Genomic DNA, 17,945 nt, shown 5'->3' on the forward strand with positions numbered 1-17,945 from the left:
CATATGAAATGTCCTATAAAGGCCAACAAACAACCAAACACCATATGTATTTGAATGCTTTAGTGCTTGTTTTCTCCAGTAATGAATATCAATATTTTTTCAAAAGGTCACAGGTAATCCAGTCCCTTATTATTTTGACAGCAGGGTCAGGGGATAGTAATATATACCATATTGACCAAATCTGGCATCCCTAGTATAAAAGGATGATCATGTACCAACAAGAAGTGACCTCTGTTCCATACTAATGTAACATTGCTTTGACAAATTTATCAGCCACTTGAATGTCAGACATTGTAATACATTCTGTCTTGAATCTTCTCAAATAAATATTGCCTCTATGACTCAAATGCATAACTTCTAGACATTAAATCCCTTTTGATTTGAGCCAAGAATTCACAGAACGTTTAAGCTCCATTGGTTGGTGGCAATGCTTTCTGTAGATTATTCAGAATTTGCCTTTCACTAGAAGCCACCATATTTCTCTCTCATTCACAATGATATCTCCATCGAGTAAAGTTTCAATCGATGCTTATGTTAAAATAGTATATATGATTTGTATTTGCCTAGTGCCCTCTGGTCTCTGCCATATGAATATCTTGATTATCACATGTTCTGTAGATAAATAAGCCATCCCTGGTCCCAGATCTTTCTTGTCCCTACGTATCCTGTGGCTTGGAAACTCCCTCAACAAGGGATTGCCCAGAAGGCTTTATTCCTGAAGAGATGGATAGGAATTCTAGATAAACCCACCCTCTAGGAATGGTCATCTCATACATAACAAGGTCATCATGAATTTATAAGCCACTGGAGAAATGGAATGAATAAAAGCAGCTATAGAGCGACTGATGGAGAAAGGACAATAACTGTGGCATTGGGTTAGGATGCCTGTGGTTATGGAAGCCATAGGCAGAACTCAGAGGTGAGGGTAGTGAGTTACACCTCCAGGAATTCTTTATCAAAATAATCTGCAAAAGTCATTTGAGCTGATCGTAAGTTCATCAGTCACATAGATGCAACTTAAAAGTAAGCAACTGTAACTTTCCACATAAATTTTATGACTGAAGCACAAACATTGGGTTGACTCTTGTCAGAAACAAAATTTCATAAACAACTTTTTCTGAAACGTGTCACTGCATCAAAAAATGTGCTGGCTTAAAGAAGGTATGAAAATAGAGAAATAATATTGGAATGCAGAATGCTTATAGAAGCAGTTAGGATTTTTCCCCCTTTCTTTTTATGAAGGTAAAAAGATTGAAATTTCATTTCACAAGGTCATAATATGCAGATTGGTTGTTAAAAAAGAAGTCAGCAGCAGCTGCGAGATGCCAGGTGTGCTAACTGCCAGTGAGAAGGGAAAGGATCCACTGGAGAACCAGTGATAAGTGCACCTGTGTTTAAGGTTGGCTTAACAAGCTTTCCTCCCCCAATGGAACAGGGCCAACGTATATAAGAAATAATGTCAATAATATTGTTGAAGCAGAACATCAATCACTAGGTTGCAATTTAAAATGGATTGTTTCTTGTTATTTTTCTTATGCTAGAAGGATACAGAATATGCGGTTTACCCTTTCCTTAGTTCCCAGGTAGGAGTGGGGGTGTGATAGCAGAGTTCACTCATCTTTTGGGGATCCCAAACACTAAGTCTGTTCTCTCTTACTCCAATCACCACTCCAGTACTTGCAGCGTGGGTGATAGTAAGAAAAAAAAAACACCAAACGAGAGTACTTGTTAGTTTCATCTTGCCTCAAACATGGCAGCAAGACTAATGCTAAGAGATTAACAGATTAAAATATAATTTTTTAATCATTAACGTCTTCAGCAGGAAGAAAATAATTTTTATATATCAGCCAACACACGGCATATACTACAGTGACCAGCTCCCAGCAAGGCCAAATCTAGAGGGATTGAAAGAATGGTTTTTGTAGAGAAAAGAACTTTCCAGATTAAAAAAAAAAAAAAAAAAAAAAAAATTGAACTCAGAATTTTCCAAAAAGATTATTTTTGTTTTCTTTTTCTTTGAATGTGGTTTTGTTTGGCTTTGTGGGTGGGAGAGTGTTAAAAGTTTACTTATTGTCAGCAAAGTATGTAGAACATTGCTGAATCTGACATAACTGAAATTTCAAGTTTAATTTTTGTTTTCTGCCTACTCCAATCTCAATTTGCCACCCAAATACTAGTCACTAAAAAAATGTGACCCCTCTGAGAAGCCACTAGCCACCTCGCCCCAACCCCCAACCAAGGTTTGCAACTTCGTTGCCTGAATCAAAGGTAAATACTTATTATGTAGCCCAAACAAGAGTGGTTTTCTATTTTTTCATATATGCAGGAAATGTTGATGATCAAAGGATATGAAATTGAGGACATGGTAATTAACGTTTACTCAAACTGCCTATCAGACCATGGATTTGTCTCTAAAAGTCAAGTTGTTTGATCACTTGCTTTTGATTGAGAACTATAAAAATCCCAGCCCTTTCATCAGAAATCCTCTTCACTAATCTTTAGAGATAGGACTTATCACTAGCACTGTACTTTGTTGATTTGTTTTCAAATAAAAACAATAATTTGCTATACAGAACAAATGCTGAACATTTAGTGCACTTATCTGGGGAAGTTTATTAAAGCAATCGTCTTGCTTTGCTGAGTTTTTAAAAGTTAAATGAAATAAACCTTAGAGGAAAGAGTGTGTAGAAATGTGATATTGTATCGAGGCCCTACACAATTTAGCAAGATCCTGTCTCTAAATAAACCATTTTAAAAAGGGCTAGGGATGTTGCTCAGTAGTTAGACACCCTGGGTTCAATCCCTATACAAAAGAAATGTGATAATGTGTATTATACTTCAAAAATATGTCATAGCTAATGAAAAAGAGAAAAAGCAAGTTTAATAAAAGATTAGTGGTAAAATCTAAATGGTATTCAAGAACTCATAAAATTCTTTTAATTTTGCAGTATGTTTAAAACTTTTCATTTTAAAATATTGGAAAAGATGTATAAGAAAGTGCATACCTAAAATTGAATTTTGCATACTTAAGAAAATTGTCATTGCACAATTACACAAGATTGAGCTTAATGGATAGTATTTTAGAGAATTCTTGTCTTTGGAAAATTAAAAAAAAAATCCTTTAAAAACTTTTGTAAAGTCTTTATGTTATTATCTAGTAGAGCAAGAGCTACTTAAAGATAGAAAAGCCATAATGGGGGGGAAGGAAGGGTTAGTGTTAGGGTTAGAGTTAGGGTTAGGGAGGGGGGCAAGTATGGAGGAAGGAAGTACTGTATAGAGGGTAAAGAGGGGTGGGAGGGGTGGGGGGAAGGGAAAAAATAACAGAATGAATCAAACAACATTACTCTATGTAAATTTATGATTACACAAATGGTATGCCTTTACGCCATGTACAGAGAAACAACATGTATCCCATTTGTTTACAATAAAAAAAATAAAAATAAAAAAAAAAGATAGAAAAGCCAGCCATAATGGGGTCTCTAGGATAAAGTAAAAATTACATTGTGATTCTCTGCAATTTCATTACCCAACTAGTAAGCAAACGAGTATCTATCTTCCCAGTTGGACTTAATTTAATTTTTTGAATAATTTCTAAGCATCGATGCTTATGCACATGATTTAAAATTCATTCAAAATGACACAACATATTTGTTGTCTTTACCTGCTCTTCTCACATAACAATCCACCTTTAGAACTGAGTTTATTGGCCAGGCCTGACCCAGAACTAAGAAAGAATGAACTGTGGCTCTTCTGTTTTACCATAACATGACCACCTTTGGAGAGGCAGGAGTCTCCTGTGAATGTCTCTTGAAAAGAAAAAGGAAAAAAAAATAGTTCTTTAAAAATGCCACATTGAACAAGCCCCTCTGCAAATGACTCTCTGAAACGACATTTCCCCTTTAGAAAGCTGATTTCTCCCACAACACAAGAAAAATTAGAGATTCAACAATCATCTTCGTAACAGCTCAGACACTTCCTATTTAAAAGGTGCATTTGGACTTATGCCCCCAAATGGAAATAACCCTTAAGTTCTTCCAGATCACTTCCTTTTCCCTGTTTTTCTTTTCTTTCTTTTTTTTTTTTTTTTTTTTTTTTTTTTTCCTTGTTTGTTTTTGTTTGGTTATGTTTTTCTTGTTTGTTTTTGTTTTGTTTGGGAGAGTTACTTTTTATTTCTTGGCCACGTTGTTTCTTTGGCTCCCACAGCAATGGTGTTTAAGGCTGTGCTGTCACTGTGGGCCTTCAAAAAAACACAAGGAATGTGGGGCCAAAATGTTGACAAACAATGAAGAAGCTTAATGGTACAAGGGAGTCAAGAGGAAAGGGACCGATTAAATGCAACAAAGGAAACACTGGCTCCACCCTCCTCCCACGCTTGCCACAAGGGACATAAACAATAACTGCAGCACAAATCTCTACATTTAGACAAATACAAAGGACGAGGGAAGCTCTGACCCAGTCTCTTTTTCTGAAAAGTAGTCTTTAAATGAATCTTTTCTATGGCAATTTTATGACCCTCATAAGAAATTATATTTTGTTCCCTTTCTTTAAATTATAAAATTCATTTTTATTTCCAAAAAGTACTCCCAAGTATAAAGAAAAATGCATAGATCACACATAATTCCTTCTCTCAGAGAAAAAGTCTCAGTATTTGCTATATATTTCCCAGGTATTATTTTCTACTGAGATTAAGCACATAGCTGAAGAGAAACAGTTTTTCTCCAAAGGGTCTTTGCTCTTATTTTCTTGTGTCATTAATTATCCCAACTTACTTTCTAGTATGTATGTTTTCATTAAAAAAAAAACACACACAAAAACAACTTGCTCCTTCTTCTTGAATTATTAATATGCTAAAGATCTGTACATAAGGGAAGTGGCAGCAGGGACTGTAACTTTCCCAGCATTCTCTCTCCGTGTAGCCTTCTTGCTTCCTCTTTCTCTTTTCATTCAAGCTCTCATAAAATATGAAAGCCTCTTCTTCTTATCTTTACTTCCTATTCCTAGTGTATTCAATAACTTCATCTAGCTTCCATCTTTACCACTTCTTCTCTTCCTAGTCTTTGATGACTGCCAAAGAAAAACTACAGAGAAAGTTTGCAGTTAGTATCCTTATTTCGCCTCTCATCAGCATTTGATGCAATCTAGGAGTTTTTTACGTTTTCATTCCATTGATTCTTCTCCTACACCCATGACCTCTCCTCTTCCTCACCTTTACTGAGTTCTTTTCTTTTGCCCATTCTTTGAATGCAACCATTCTCTAGAATGGACTTTGATTTTAGTCCTCAGCTCTTCCGTCTCTTCATTTTCTTCCTTAATGTACTCACCCACTCCTGCAATTTTAACAGTTTCCAGCAGTCTGCAAGCCTTGCCCTTATCTCTCTCCTGGGATATGAACCCATACATCCAAAAGGTGTATCCCAATGTCAACTGGCTCTTTCCACTTGTCTGTACTTCCCAAAGACGTCGCAAATTCAACAAGTACCATGAGAAGATTATCTATTATCTTCATTTCCAATCCTCCTCCTTCTCATTGATACTTTATTTAGTTTGTTCTAAGAAAAGAGTGATAATATATCCTGATCATGATTGCTTTCAATGGGAAGAGAAAGTAAGGAACTCCTTCTAGGAAGTATAGACCATTCTTTCAAGTTTAACAGTAAAGAGAACAGAGAGATTAGTCTTTAGGGGAAAACAGACCTGAAGAAGTCACATTTGCCAGGCGTGGTAGAGCATACCTGTAATCCCAGTGGCTCATGAGGCTAAGGCAAGAGGATTACAAGTTCAAAGTCAGCCTCAGCAATTTAGCAAGGCCCTAAGTAACTCAGTGACACCCTATCTCTAAATAAAAAACAAAAAGGGGTTGGGGATGTGGCTCAGTGGTCAAGCACCCAAGCACCCTGGATTTACTCCCCAGTACCAAAAAAAAAAAAAGTCACCCTTTAGGACAGGGAAAATGTAAGCAATTTTGAAGTTGTGGGAAGGTAGTAGAAAAGAGATTGAAAATAGGGAAAATAAGAGGCTAGGCACTGAATTCTGACAGCTATGAAGAAGACAGAAAGACCTTTTCTTTCAGCCATGTTACATATTCCTCATGTGACATTTGCTTTAATAAATTCATATCTAGTGTGTACCTCTCACTGCAGTAGTAAATAAATAAACAATTTTGAAATATGAATCTTTCACCTTTACACTTATTTTAGCATCTATAATTAGGCAAAATTTGTATTTGGGCTAATTTGTACAATTAGTTAATTCAAGCATTCTTTCTCATTTAAAACTTTCCTATGTACATATTCCATTTCTAATCAATGTGAAGAATTATTTTCACTCATACACAACTGGTATCTTTCAATTAAAACCTCTAACTTTTTAGAAAACTCATACTCTGAAATCAACATGTTACTTCATTTTTTTCAGGTCTCTCTATCCCATCAGATTTTGTTGTTGTAATTTACTTGTTAAATTTTCCTGTGATACCCTACATGGGTAGTTCGTGACAATTGTTTTCCTATGCAGTTTTCAAATGCAGGGGCTCTTTAATTCAAGCGAATAAACCCACCTTCCCATTCTACTTTTGCAGGAGAGACAGAAGGGACGAAGCAGACGGTAGAGAGGGTTAAGAAGAGGTGGTGGAGTGTGTACAAAGCAGGAGTTCCCAGTTAGGATCAGTGTTCTTAAGGACATTACAGATCCAATTGAATAGTATTTAAAAAGTTATCAGCACCAACAAAGCCAGGTAATTCTCCTTCAGGTTACTCAAAAAGAACTGCTAATGGTGTGGGGAAGTGGGAGAGACTGGGTTTCAGAGACAGGGCAGCTACCCTGAGCTGAAAACGTTTTACAAGGAGCAAGGCATTGCCAGCAAAGTTTGGCTCCGTCTTTTCTCCCTTCCCCCACTTCTCCCACCTCCGAGTCCTCACCAGTTTAGATCTCTTGCACTAATGCTTCCTCCTGAGCTGCACTTAGTGAGAAATGCACAAAATTGACAGCATGCTGGGGGCAGAGAGGGCCTAACCTATTGCCTCAGTTGAAATCCTCAGCTTCAGTGTCTGGACTGGGAGGTGGGAGGAGCACAGGAAACCATTACCCTCTGGCTTCTCCTCCCACAGAAGCCCTGCCCCCCTCACACTTGGACAGTGGAGAGATTAGCTTTCTTCTTCCTTCTAGTTCAGTCCTTTGGCTAATAGGAAAGGCCACGCAGAAGCTATGGACCTGCTCTCTGTGCTTGATAAAAGTGCATAGATAGAAGCCAGGGCTTCCCGGCTAGGAGGAGGGAGGAGAGCTGAAGATCCCTGCCTGGGCTGGCTGATCTAAGCAGTCAAAGTGGGCAGCTGAGTGCTTGAAAGAGGATTATGCTCGCACTAGAAATAAGCAGTAAGTGAGTGAATATATGGCTTAGAAAAGGATTAATCCCCCTGGGGTTATGGGGTAAACTAGAAAATATTGCTTAATTCTAGAGTAAAACTGTAAGACTTCCTTCTCTTTGTACTGTGTGTGCCGTTTGGAGAGTTGGGACTTAAATACAAAATCAGAACTGTAATGCCTCCTCCCACTCTTAGGAAGGGCCAACTTTACTTGGAAAAGTTGGGGATGTAAGCTCCTTCTCTGACCCAGCCTCTTCCTAGGAAAATTTACTACTAAATCAGACAAGGAGGTGGTATTAAATTGGAGAGGTGGAATTTGATATTGGCAGAAATTGCAATTTTGAATTATGTCCTGTGAGTGCTGAAGTTATTATATCTATTAGCAGCAATTGTCAAGAAAGTCTGGGGCAGGGGGCTAAAAAGAGAAAATTGAGAGCTTTTATGATAAGGAGGCTGAGCAGTCCATATGCAAAGGATTAAAAACAAAAATTATATAATAAATAATAAGTGAGCTTTAAAAGAACTTTAAATGAAAGCAGAGAACATAAAAAATACAAAGATTGAAAATTAGTTAGGAAAAGAAATTCTCATTTCAATGGTTTTTTTGTGTTAGCCAAAAATTTCACAATGTTTACAAAGTCAAGACAGTGATTCAGGAATACATCAATTATTCTTGTACATTATTAATACTGTTGCTGGGCAAGATCTGTGGTTCTCTGGTCAGCAAGTTCTGGCAATGAAGCCACTGCCGCTGGTGCAAAGAATTCTGGGATGTCTGACAGTGAAATGGATGGAAGGACTCACATTCCATCTCTACTTAATGTCCTTTTGTCCAGAAATCGGGTCATGCAAATGAGCTACTTGGTACGTATACAGATCAATATTTGAAAGGCATTTCTAAATGTTTTGTTTTAGAGGGTCTCTGGACAAGATCTTATGGCAACCAATGGATTAAAAGGATACAAAAACAAAGTGACAGGAAGGAAGTCAGCTTGACTGAAACCAACCTTGCTCTTTTTGTTTTCCATCAGTCCTGAAATGGAACCTCAAATGAGGACAAGAGTCATAATAGAGAGGAATATTGTGGCCATCTGTTCCGTTCTAAGTGGCTGAGTTCATTAATGTATGAATGAGAATTTGAATTTTATTTATGCATTCTAATACTTGAGGATTCAGAAGTATCTTATTACAGTGATAAACACAAAAATAAGAGGTATGTTTTATAGGGGGAGTAAACATATAAATCTGGTTTGAGATTTTATAAAAGAAAAAAAAAAAAAACAGATAAGAATTATATCCCACAGTGTAAAGATTTGTATCATGGCCACTGAGAGATGTACTTCCTCCCCTAGTGACATAAATGGGGATCCTCTCGTGACACAGGGAATTGAAGTATCCAAAATATTTTTAATTATCTTAATTCTAGTTGATGCAGTTAATATCTAAATCAACATTTCCAAAAACTTGGATTATAATTAAGTAAGTAATGATTTTTATTATCCATTTGTTACTGGTATAAAGAAGAAAGATGGCATTGGTTGTATTCCCACCAGCCGTCACATTGGGGAAAAGGACTCAAACATATCATCATTCTCCTGTAGTACAACTATAAATTGATTGTAATGATCTATGTTCTTTTCCAACTTTAGAACTTATAATTTTAGATTTGCTATAAGGGGTGGGAGTGGTCATTGGGACCAAAAATAAGAATAAGAAAAATAACAAAATGCCAGTAAAATGCATTTATTAAAGATGGTCATCCAATTGCTTATACTACCTAGTTTTGAAATTTATTTTATCTTTGAAAAGTTACTTGTGTTGTTTTTTTCCAGTGTTAGCATCCATCTAATTTGTAGATGATATTGAAAATTTGAAGATTCATTATCTGAGTTGTATAATACTTTTCTTATTCTTAAACATATTTAAGGCATTAAAATAAGGCATTTAATATTCAAAGTCTTAAGCATAGTGTAATTATAAACGAAGTTTCATTCTTTAAGAAAAATGTGCTAGAATTCTTCAAGAAATTGCTTATTTATCTCAAAGTGTTAAAGAATCTTTTCTGGAACTACAAAATAAAAGAGAAGTCTAAGAATATCAAGAAAATGATTAAAGGCATAATTTGAATGGGGGCGGCTAAGCAGAAATAATAAGCAGCCAGCAGCTTGAAAACATTTGCTGTTGTAATGAGAGATGGACAGAGAATGATGCATATGACTAGTAATGAGGATAAGTAAAGACTTTTATCTTTGAAAAATATTATGTGGGGATTAAGATTATTAATGGAAAGAAACTAAATGATCATTTAAAATTATTCTTTCACAAGAAAAGTAAAGAACAAGGATATGGAAAACTAAGCAGTGATGAAGACCTCGAAATAATTGTTGATCAAAAGCAGGTAAGTGAATGCTTACATACATTTTCTATTGTGGCACTGTAGAGTTTTGACACCTGAAGCCCTTTGGGAGTTGACCCTTCCCTGACAGCTCTATTAGCCTGTCTAGCTGAGGCCTGCGTAACAAGATAGATTGTGAGAGCCAGTAAACCTCTCCCTGTGATGTCTCTGACCCACTGACTTTTTTCTGCATGCTGCCAATATGTATGTATGTTCTGTATGTTAAGAATGATGAAAAATAAAGTCAGAACAACATAAATTTGAAAAATTAAAATCTCTGTTGGAAAAAGCAGTCAGAACAACAATGATAATTTGGGGAAATAAAAGATTTAAATAATAATAGGAAAGTAAATTATTTTGAAAATGAGAGGCACTACCATTAATGTATCTTATAAAATAACAAATATGATTTAGAGGGAAGGGAATAAAGGGTAGAAAATTGAGAATTTGAAATGTATGTCTTGGCCAGTTTAATTCCTCAGATTGTCTACAGTTTAAATTTAGAAATGACTTTTAAAAACAAAAGGAAAAGGCTACTTAATAGTCTGTAGTACTGCCCATAATTGGAGAGACCTCTAGCTTGGATGTTATATGGGCCCATAAGGAGAAATGAAAACTGCTTAATAGACCATAAACAAAAGCATACCAGGTAGTGGAAGGTATCCAGCCGGTGACGCTGAATTGGCATTAGTCCTTAACATCTTTGTTAATTATCAAGAAGACAAGATAACTGCACATTTATTGAATGTATAAGTGGCACTGAATCTGAGGGTGATGTAAACCCAGGTGTTAATAGAGTGATAATTCAAAGGGACTTAGGTAGATTAGAAAATTAGAAAGTCAGTCATCAGTAATTTACAGAAAGACAAACTGAATTTGGACAGTTTTCTCATCGTGCAGTTTGTTTGGCATCAAAGTGATGACATGAAAGTCAGCCATATTTCTGACAAAAAGGAAAATGGCCACCAGGAGGTAGAAGCCTGAAGCAGTAGACTTAGAGACTTGTTTGTTGAGCCAGGAAAATTAAGGCAACTGAAGAGTTCTTCTCAAAACAACTGGCTACACAAAGCAGCTCTGTGGAGGTGCAGAAGATATTGTCTCACAGGGTTCGCTGCTCCGGGTTTTGCCTTATCACCACTCTCTGGCTCCCGAGTGAAACAGGGTAGGGAATGTGTGGGTTTGGCCCTGTCTTTTGCCACTTAGTGCCAAACTGTCAGTTCAATTAATAAGGCTCTGCTGAGCTATTAACTCTTATTTTAACTATGCCAGATAAATTTCTTGGGCCTTCAATCGCCATCTCCCACTGATGCTACCCATAGACTGGGATTCCACCTGGCACACAAACTAGTAAAATACAATTGAGTATATTAATAGAATATAAATATGTATAAATTTTTTCTGTTTTATATATATACAAACATATGTATATATTTCTCTATTAAAATGAAATTTTATTTTTATCTCCTTTAATCATATAGAAGTCAAATTCTTATCTTTTTATTCTATGCTATCTTTACTATCTTCCTCCTCAAAGCTTTTGCTTTCTTTCCTCCCTTCTTTTTTTTTCTTTTGGTTAAGTTTTTGTGTTTTAGCTAAATTTTGGCATTCAGAAAACTTGAACTATATATCAAGATCATTGGAGTAGAAAGTCCAAGGAAGTTATTGTGTCATTTTTCTTTTTATCGTATGGTAACTTCCACAAATTTCATATTGTTATAAACTAACCGCAGCTTATTAACTATTAAGGAATTTTAAAGAAAAAAGAAAACCAACTTTCCTGCTTCTTCAGAAAATAGTACTTTCCTTACTAGACGGAATGAGGGTGGGTTAAATGTGCTCAGAGTCTTCCAAGACCTCTGCAGTTCTGGATCCTTCCAGTGCCATTGCACAAACTGGTTCCATTGGGAAGTGTCCCAGCTTTGCTGAGTCATTCATGACAACACACAATTCAGAAGACGAGTGATTTTGAATGTGAGCTGGCTGTGGTATTAGCCTTTGGCAGGAAGAGTGGTTCTTTTTCGTTTGGCAAGCTTTTTGATGTTCACATTGTGAGCAAATCCTAAGTTAAAACAATGACAATGTTGGTACCTCACACTGTAATTAGACTTTAGAAAACTACAAAAAATTATTCCTAAGTTTAATAGATTAACAAATTGTGTGTGTGTGAAAATACATTTACTTACCACAAATAGAATATTATTTCATTTCATCGATAAGAGGTTATACATATGATGTAATTTACAGTGCATATAAGAAAATTAAAGCTCTATAGCCCTATATTATTTTGTTAAGAATCTTTATGTTCGATCTGTATCTTTTGCAGAAACCTAGTAGAAATTTGTTTGTTAATCTTCATGTAATTGCAAATAGCTTTTTCAGTAACTGATGCCAAAAGGAAATCTAAGGAAGATAAATAAAATAATTGGAGTGCTGTGATGGGCAGAAGTCAACAAATCTCATTACATCCATCACTTAGAAGCTGTGGCTCTGCACATGCTGTGCAAGCTATATGCCATTTTATCAGTCGTGTGATTTGCAAGTCTTGAACAGAAAGCCCACAGTCTTGCTTATATAAGCAAATAAATAACAAAAGTAGTGCACAGTATATGGATTTTTTTCTCCCTGGCTGCCCTCATTCAAGAGGGTAAAAGATGAGTCTGTGTTATTTCAATATGGAAAAAAAGGATGAAATTTTGGAAATGTGTAAGGTTTTATTCTTGAAAGGCAATACTGTTCTTCTCTCTTGGTGAAATTTTATTAGCAAAATTTCTTTGGGGTGCACTTAAAAATATTCCAGAGAATTCATAAATTATTGTTGATGTCCTAAAGTAATAGGTGCCATATAATACACACTAATACACACACAGTCACTTAAATATAACGGTCACATTGGGATCAGAGAGCATATTTTCCTTCAGAAATCCCCTGGTTTTAAACGTCAAGCATGCGAAATTAATCAAAGAAAATGTATTGAAATAAAATACTAATGCCTCTAAAACCCAGACATTTGGCATGAAAATAATAAACCTATAATTAGTGAATATAATATTTGGCTTCTATAATAAATATTAAAGAACATATCTTAAATATATGTTTTGGATGATTTTTATTATGAAAATATTCTTTCCTGATTTGAGGAGAGGGAGGTCTTCTTTAGAAATCAGTCTCATGAATATGAATTTTCTTCTGAAATTACTGAGATTTTATTGGGGAGAAAGGGAGAGTAGATTGTCAAGTACCCTTAGTAAGAAATTTAAAACATTAACCACTTTGAATAAATAATAAATCCATCCTATTTTAAATTACTATTTTAATTAGAGTCAACTTAATTCAAAATTTATCATATGCCAAACCTAGACAACTTTTCTCCTAATTATTTTCAAATTCCAAGTAGACTTTAAGGAGGTAACAAAGACTAACATAAAACTATAGAATATTTTGATTACATGAAGGATACAATTATAGGTTCAGTAATAGGCTCAAGCATTGCAAAAATGAGTTTAACAAAATACAGTGGGTTGGTTGGTTGTGGTACTCAAAGTTGCAGCTGCATATCCTTCAGTGGAGTAAAGTGGGAAATGTCAAATGTCAGCCAGTTGCATCCAGAACAAGTGTACCAAAGTCGGAGCAGTGGTTCTCAAGCTTCAGTTGCTTCCCATTCCTCTGGAGGGCTTATTATAGTAGAAATGACTGGGTCCCCCTCCAGGAGTTTCTGATTATGTGATATGGGGTGTGGCCTGAAAATCTGCCCAAGTCCTCAGCTATTGCTGCTGAACCTACACCACTCTTGAGACCCATAACCAGAGAAAATAGTGCAGGTCTTTTTATTCTTATTTTTATTTTTGATGGTACTGGGGTTTGAGCCCAGGGCCTCACATATGCTAACAGCAAGCACTATACCACTGAGCTACATCCCAGATCTTTTTATTTTATTTCAAGATAGGTTTTGAGTTTTCATTAAGTTGCCTGGGATGGCCTCAAATTTGTGATTCTCCTGCCTCAGTCTCCCAAGTAGCTGGGATTACAGGCACTTGCCATTATGCTTGGCACTAATGCCGCTTTAAAAGGGAAAAAAAAATATATACATGACTTGATAAATTTGACATTCTTCAATAGGGCATTATCTGAAAATTTTAAAACTAAATTTGCAGGCAAGCAATGAAATAATACTGAAAACATGAAAACCACAATCTTGGGCTGGGGAGATAGCTCAGTTGGTAGACTGCTTGCCTCGCAAGCACAAGGCCCTGGGTTCAATCCCCAGCACCGCAAAAAAAAAAAGAAGAAAAAAAAAAAAAAAAAAGAAAACCACAGTCTTTTGCAATCAAAGGTAACTTTAAAGACCCAAGTTTGCCATCCGTCTAAATACTACATAGTAGCCCTGTGATCCTGAACCTGTCTGAGCTCAGTTTACTCATTTATAAAATAATACTCTGCTCTCCCCATCTCCTGAAGTTTGTCTAGGATAAAATACATACAGCCAAGTGCAGTGGTGCACACCTGTAATCCCAGCAGCTCTGGAGGTTGAGGCAGGAAGATCACAAGTTCAAAGCCAGCCTCAGCAACAGTGAGGCCCTAAGCAACTCATTGAGACCCTGTCTCTAAATAATATACAAAATAGGGCTGGGAATGTGGCTCGTGGTCAAGTGCCCCTGAGTTCATTCCCCAGTACCCTCCCCCCAAAAAGTTAAAATACATACAAATGCTTTATAAGGTGTAAGTCATATAGGTTATTTCAATTAGCTAGCCACCCCCACACAATGCCCCCTCCACTCAGCCCCAACTTCAGTTTAACAAACAGGAACTTTGAGATCCAGAAAGGTGAATGGAGTTTCCCAGAGTCTCTGGTTAAGCACAAAGAGCACCAGCCAGAAACCAGCTCTCTCACTCACGATATCTAGCACAATGCTCTTCTTGAGTTCTGTACCATCTCCCATTACTCATCATACTACAAGTGGGTTAAGAAGTTGTTTTGCTTTGTGCTCTAATTATATGAAATAACTATCTATTAGGAATTTATTAGGAATTATAGTTGACCAACATTTATTTATCGAACCCTCACAGGGATGGACATTCCTGCAACCACTCCTTAACTGTTTCCTTCCCTCTTGACCCCTAGGCATTGTCAGAATGCCCCTCCATGCAGACATATACACAATGAGCACTAGCAGGTGTTTGTTGAGGACCACTTCCCTTCCCTCTCACAGTCTCAGAGGGAGGGCTTCTACCAGGCATGAGAGGCATCATGAAGAGAGACAACATTCATTTTTCTTAGCCTAAATCCTTTCTGAAAGTCTCTTAAATTCCGTAAGAGAGGACTGAATGGAAAGAGATGGATATTAGGATTTCTGTGATCTTTTTCTAAAGAGTAAGAAGAGACAAAGTAGAGTCATCCCTTATGTCCACAATAGCACATAAGCATTTAAGCAGTGAAGCAATTCTGCCCTAGTGGTCATTCTGAGGATAAATCCCAAAAAGAAAATAAAAACCAACATGAAATTCAAATGGAAGAGAAAGTGTAACGGATGAATAGAAAAGATACCCAGCTTCCTTCTGGTTCTAATAGATAGCATGGTTCAAACATCATCTAAGCAGTTGACCTCAGTCTCAGACTCATAAATAGCAAAAAGGATGAGGGTGATATGTGTCACTGCCTTGCGCTCTGTTCTTTCTTGGCTATATCAATATAGTGGCTTAAATATCATTCAGATCCTATTTACCCTGTCTCTTAGTATCATGTACAGCAGTCTCTCTCTGTACCTTCTTGGTATTTCGTAATTGGCCAGCAAGAACAGAAACCCTTCCAGAGTTTCAGAAAGGAGGCAATCTGTTCATCTTGGAGACCCTGAAGCAGGGGATCCCTGGGACACTCAGAGGACACAGCACATCATGCTCATAGTAGTTGGAGGCTCATTAGTGATTTCCTCACAGAATACTGATCAATAAGAAATGGGTAAATGAATAAAAGCCAGATTTATTTGCTATCCATCTGAAATCAGCACTGGCGTAAATAAAGACTCCCTACTACAATCCAATCAATTCCATCTTGTCTGCAAGGCTATTTATCATCAATAAATATTGTACAAGGAAAGTAAAAAGTTTTCCATTAAGCTAAATAGAAAACTTACTGATACGAAAATAGTCATCCTGTATTTTATTCCTAAATATTTCCCATTTGTATCAAAGAATATAAAGAACTTCGAAGTTACTGATAATTTAGGGGGCAGGTCATAGGAATGCAAAATATTCACCTTGTGTTTTCCTTGTAAATTCAGATTTTTTATTGTTCCTTTAATTTTTTGCATTTTAGTTTCACATACTGGTTCCCCTAAGCATCACCTGACTCTAGAGAAAACACAAAGGGCAAACCCAATACATTCATTTCAGAATCCTGTGAGAGCTTACTGAAATCTGAAAGTATTAGGACAAAAAAATGCACAGACCAGGCAGGAGAGTTAAAGTAGGGATCCACCGTCCTAGTTTCTAGTCTTGGCTCTGCTCCTTACCAAGCAGAAGACTTGGGAGTAAGCAATTTAAGTTTTCTGAGTTTCCGTTTCTTCATCTGTGCAAAGGAATAATACCATCTGGGTCGGACGTCTGTTGTGAGGCTCAAATGGGAATACTTCCTTGGAGGTAGCTCAGCCTTCTCTGGTCAGAGCCAGGAGAAGGAGCCAGGGCCACGGCTGTTTTGTCTGATACTCTCCACTCATGCTTCCCAAGTGATGAGCTGGAAATGGTGAGATCCTGACGTCTTCACTTGGTTGTTTCTAGCAGTTTGCTCCTGAGCATTCTGCATACCTTCCAGGGGAGACTGGCAGATACTCAGGTCTGCTGTATTTTCAGTGATGTCAGCTCCTATGCCCATACCATGTCCTCAGCATTGTGACCACAAGAGAGATGTGAGCTGGTCACTCTAGCACTGTGGGTAAGATCAGGACCTTTATGGTCAGAGATTTGAGAGAGAACCGGCTGTGGCCACATAGCAACTGTTTTATTTTGGGAAAATTAACGGGCCTCTCTGAGCCTCCAGCTGCTCTATCAGATGAGGAAATAATACCTACTTCATAAAGTAGTTGGGAGAATTAAATAACTTCCTGAATATAAATGCTTAGCCAGGTGTGTGGCAGGTAATAAGTTCTTTATAAGCTGGGTAGTAGTGAAAACTGATGATACTATTCATGGATTTATTAGCTGTAGGATCCCCTTGGATTTTAGAGGACTGAGTTATAATGATTTTAAACGTTGCTGTATATTTTGTGGTCAGAGATGCAAATATCTCCTCTGATTAGCCAGGTACAGAAATCCAGGTAGCAATTGGGAGTGAGGAGGACAGTGGATACTTGGCATGAGCTGCTTCCCTAAAGGGGGCAGCACCTACCAGCTCCAGCTGATTGCTACCTTGCTGGAAATGGACTCAGGGACACACGGCTCATGCTGACTTTTCAAGAAACACAACCGCTTCTTTGGGTTTTTACAATCAATTTCTGAAAATTTAAATGGTGTATAACTGAAATAATATGTGCACTGCCCTTGGGGGTTCCAATGTATGATCTATTGTCAAAGGAAAGCAGGGTACAGACATAGACCTGGGCAGGTCTCTGCTCACCTCTTCTGTTTATCTCCTCTTTTACGCTTTCCAATGTGAAAACTAACCTAACCTAGTTGTCAATCTGATTAAAATAATGGACACTAAGTTATAATTGATAGGTAGCCTTAAGTCCTCCATGAAGTTCAAGTACCTTAAAAGGGAACCAGTTAATCTAAAATGTTAAAAAAAAAAAAAATCCATTTGAAAATGAGTAGGACAGATTCAAGAGCAGAAGGTTTCAGGTGTGTCTTGTCACCTATACCAGCACTGTAGAGTAGCAAGCAAGTACCCACTTTCCTCTACCAAGCCACCTTCCCCAATTTTCCAGATAGTAATGCAACTCATCAGGGCTCAGCTAAAAATTATCACCGTGAGAGAGGTTATGAGTTACCACATTCAATTCAACAAATATCTGAAATATCATTATATATCCTTTATTTTAAGATATTAATGTTTGGCCTATATTCTTACATGCAGGAAGGAAAAAAAAAAAAAAAAAAACCTGGGCTTTCAAGTCGAAAAATGCATAGGTATGAAGTCATTTTCAAATAGCCAGTGTTTTCTTCTTTTTAATCTAATAGCAAAAAGTGGTACTTGCAGC

At 36.9% G+C, this 17,945-nt stretch overlaps 1 protein-coding gene across 16 annotated transcripts in view; it reads left to right on the forward strand.

Annotated features, from left to right (window-relative positions):
- PEX5L (peroxisomal biogenesis factor 5 like) overlaps window positions 1-17,945 on the forward strand; it is a 220,983-nt gene that overhangs the window by 53,716 nt on the left and 149,322 nt on the right. For 2 of the 16 annotated variants that reach the window (XM_079156352.1, XM_079156356.1), the window contains exons 1-3: window positions 6,195-7,371; window positions 8,198-8,225; window positions 9,688-9,759. The exons of 2 other annotated variants lie outside the window; for them this stretch is intronic. In XM_079156352.1, coding sequence (XP_079012478.1) covers window positions 8,208-8,225; window positions 9,688-9,759 — 90 coding nt within the window. In that variant the 5' untranslated portion in view covers window positions 6,195-7,371; window positions 8,198-8,207. Of the gene's footprint in view, window positions 1-6,191; window positions 7,376-7,974; window positions 8,226-9,687; window positions 9,760-17,945 lie in introns of those variants that run through there. 12 more of the 16 variants (XM_079156366.1, XM_079156355.1, XM_079156351.1 and 9 more) reach the window with 11 other exon arrangements.

The sequence above is a fragment of the Sciurus vulgaris genome, assembly GCF_902686455.1.
Source record: "Sciurus vulgaris genome assembly, chromosome: 10".
In the NCBI taxonomy this organism is placed as follows: Eukaryota; Metazoa; Chordata; class Mammalia; order Rodentia; family Sciuridae; genus Sciurus; species Sciurus vulgaris.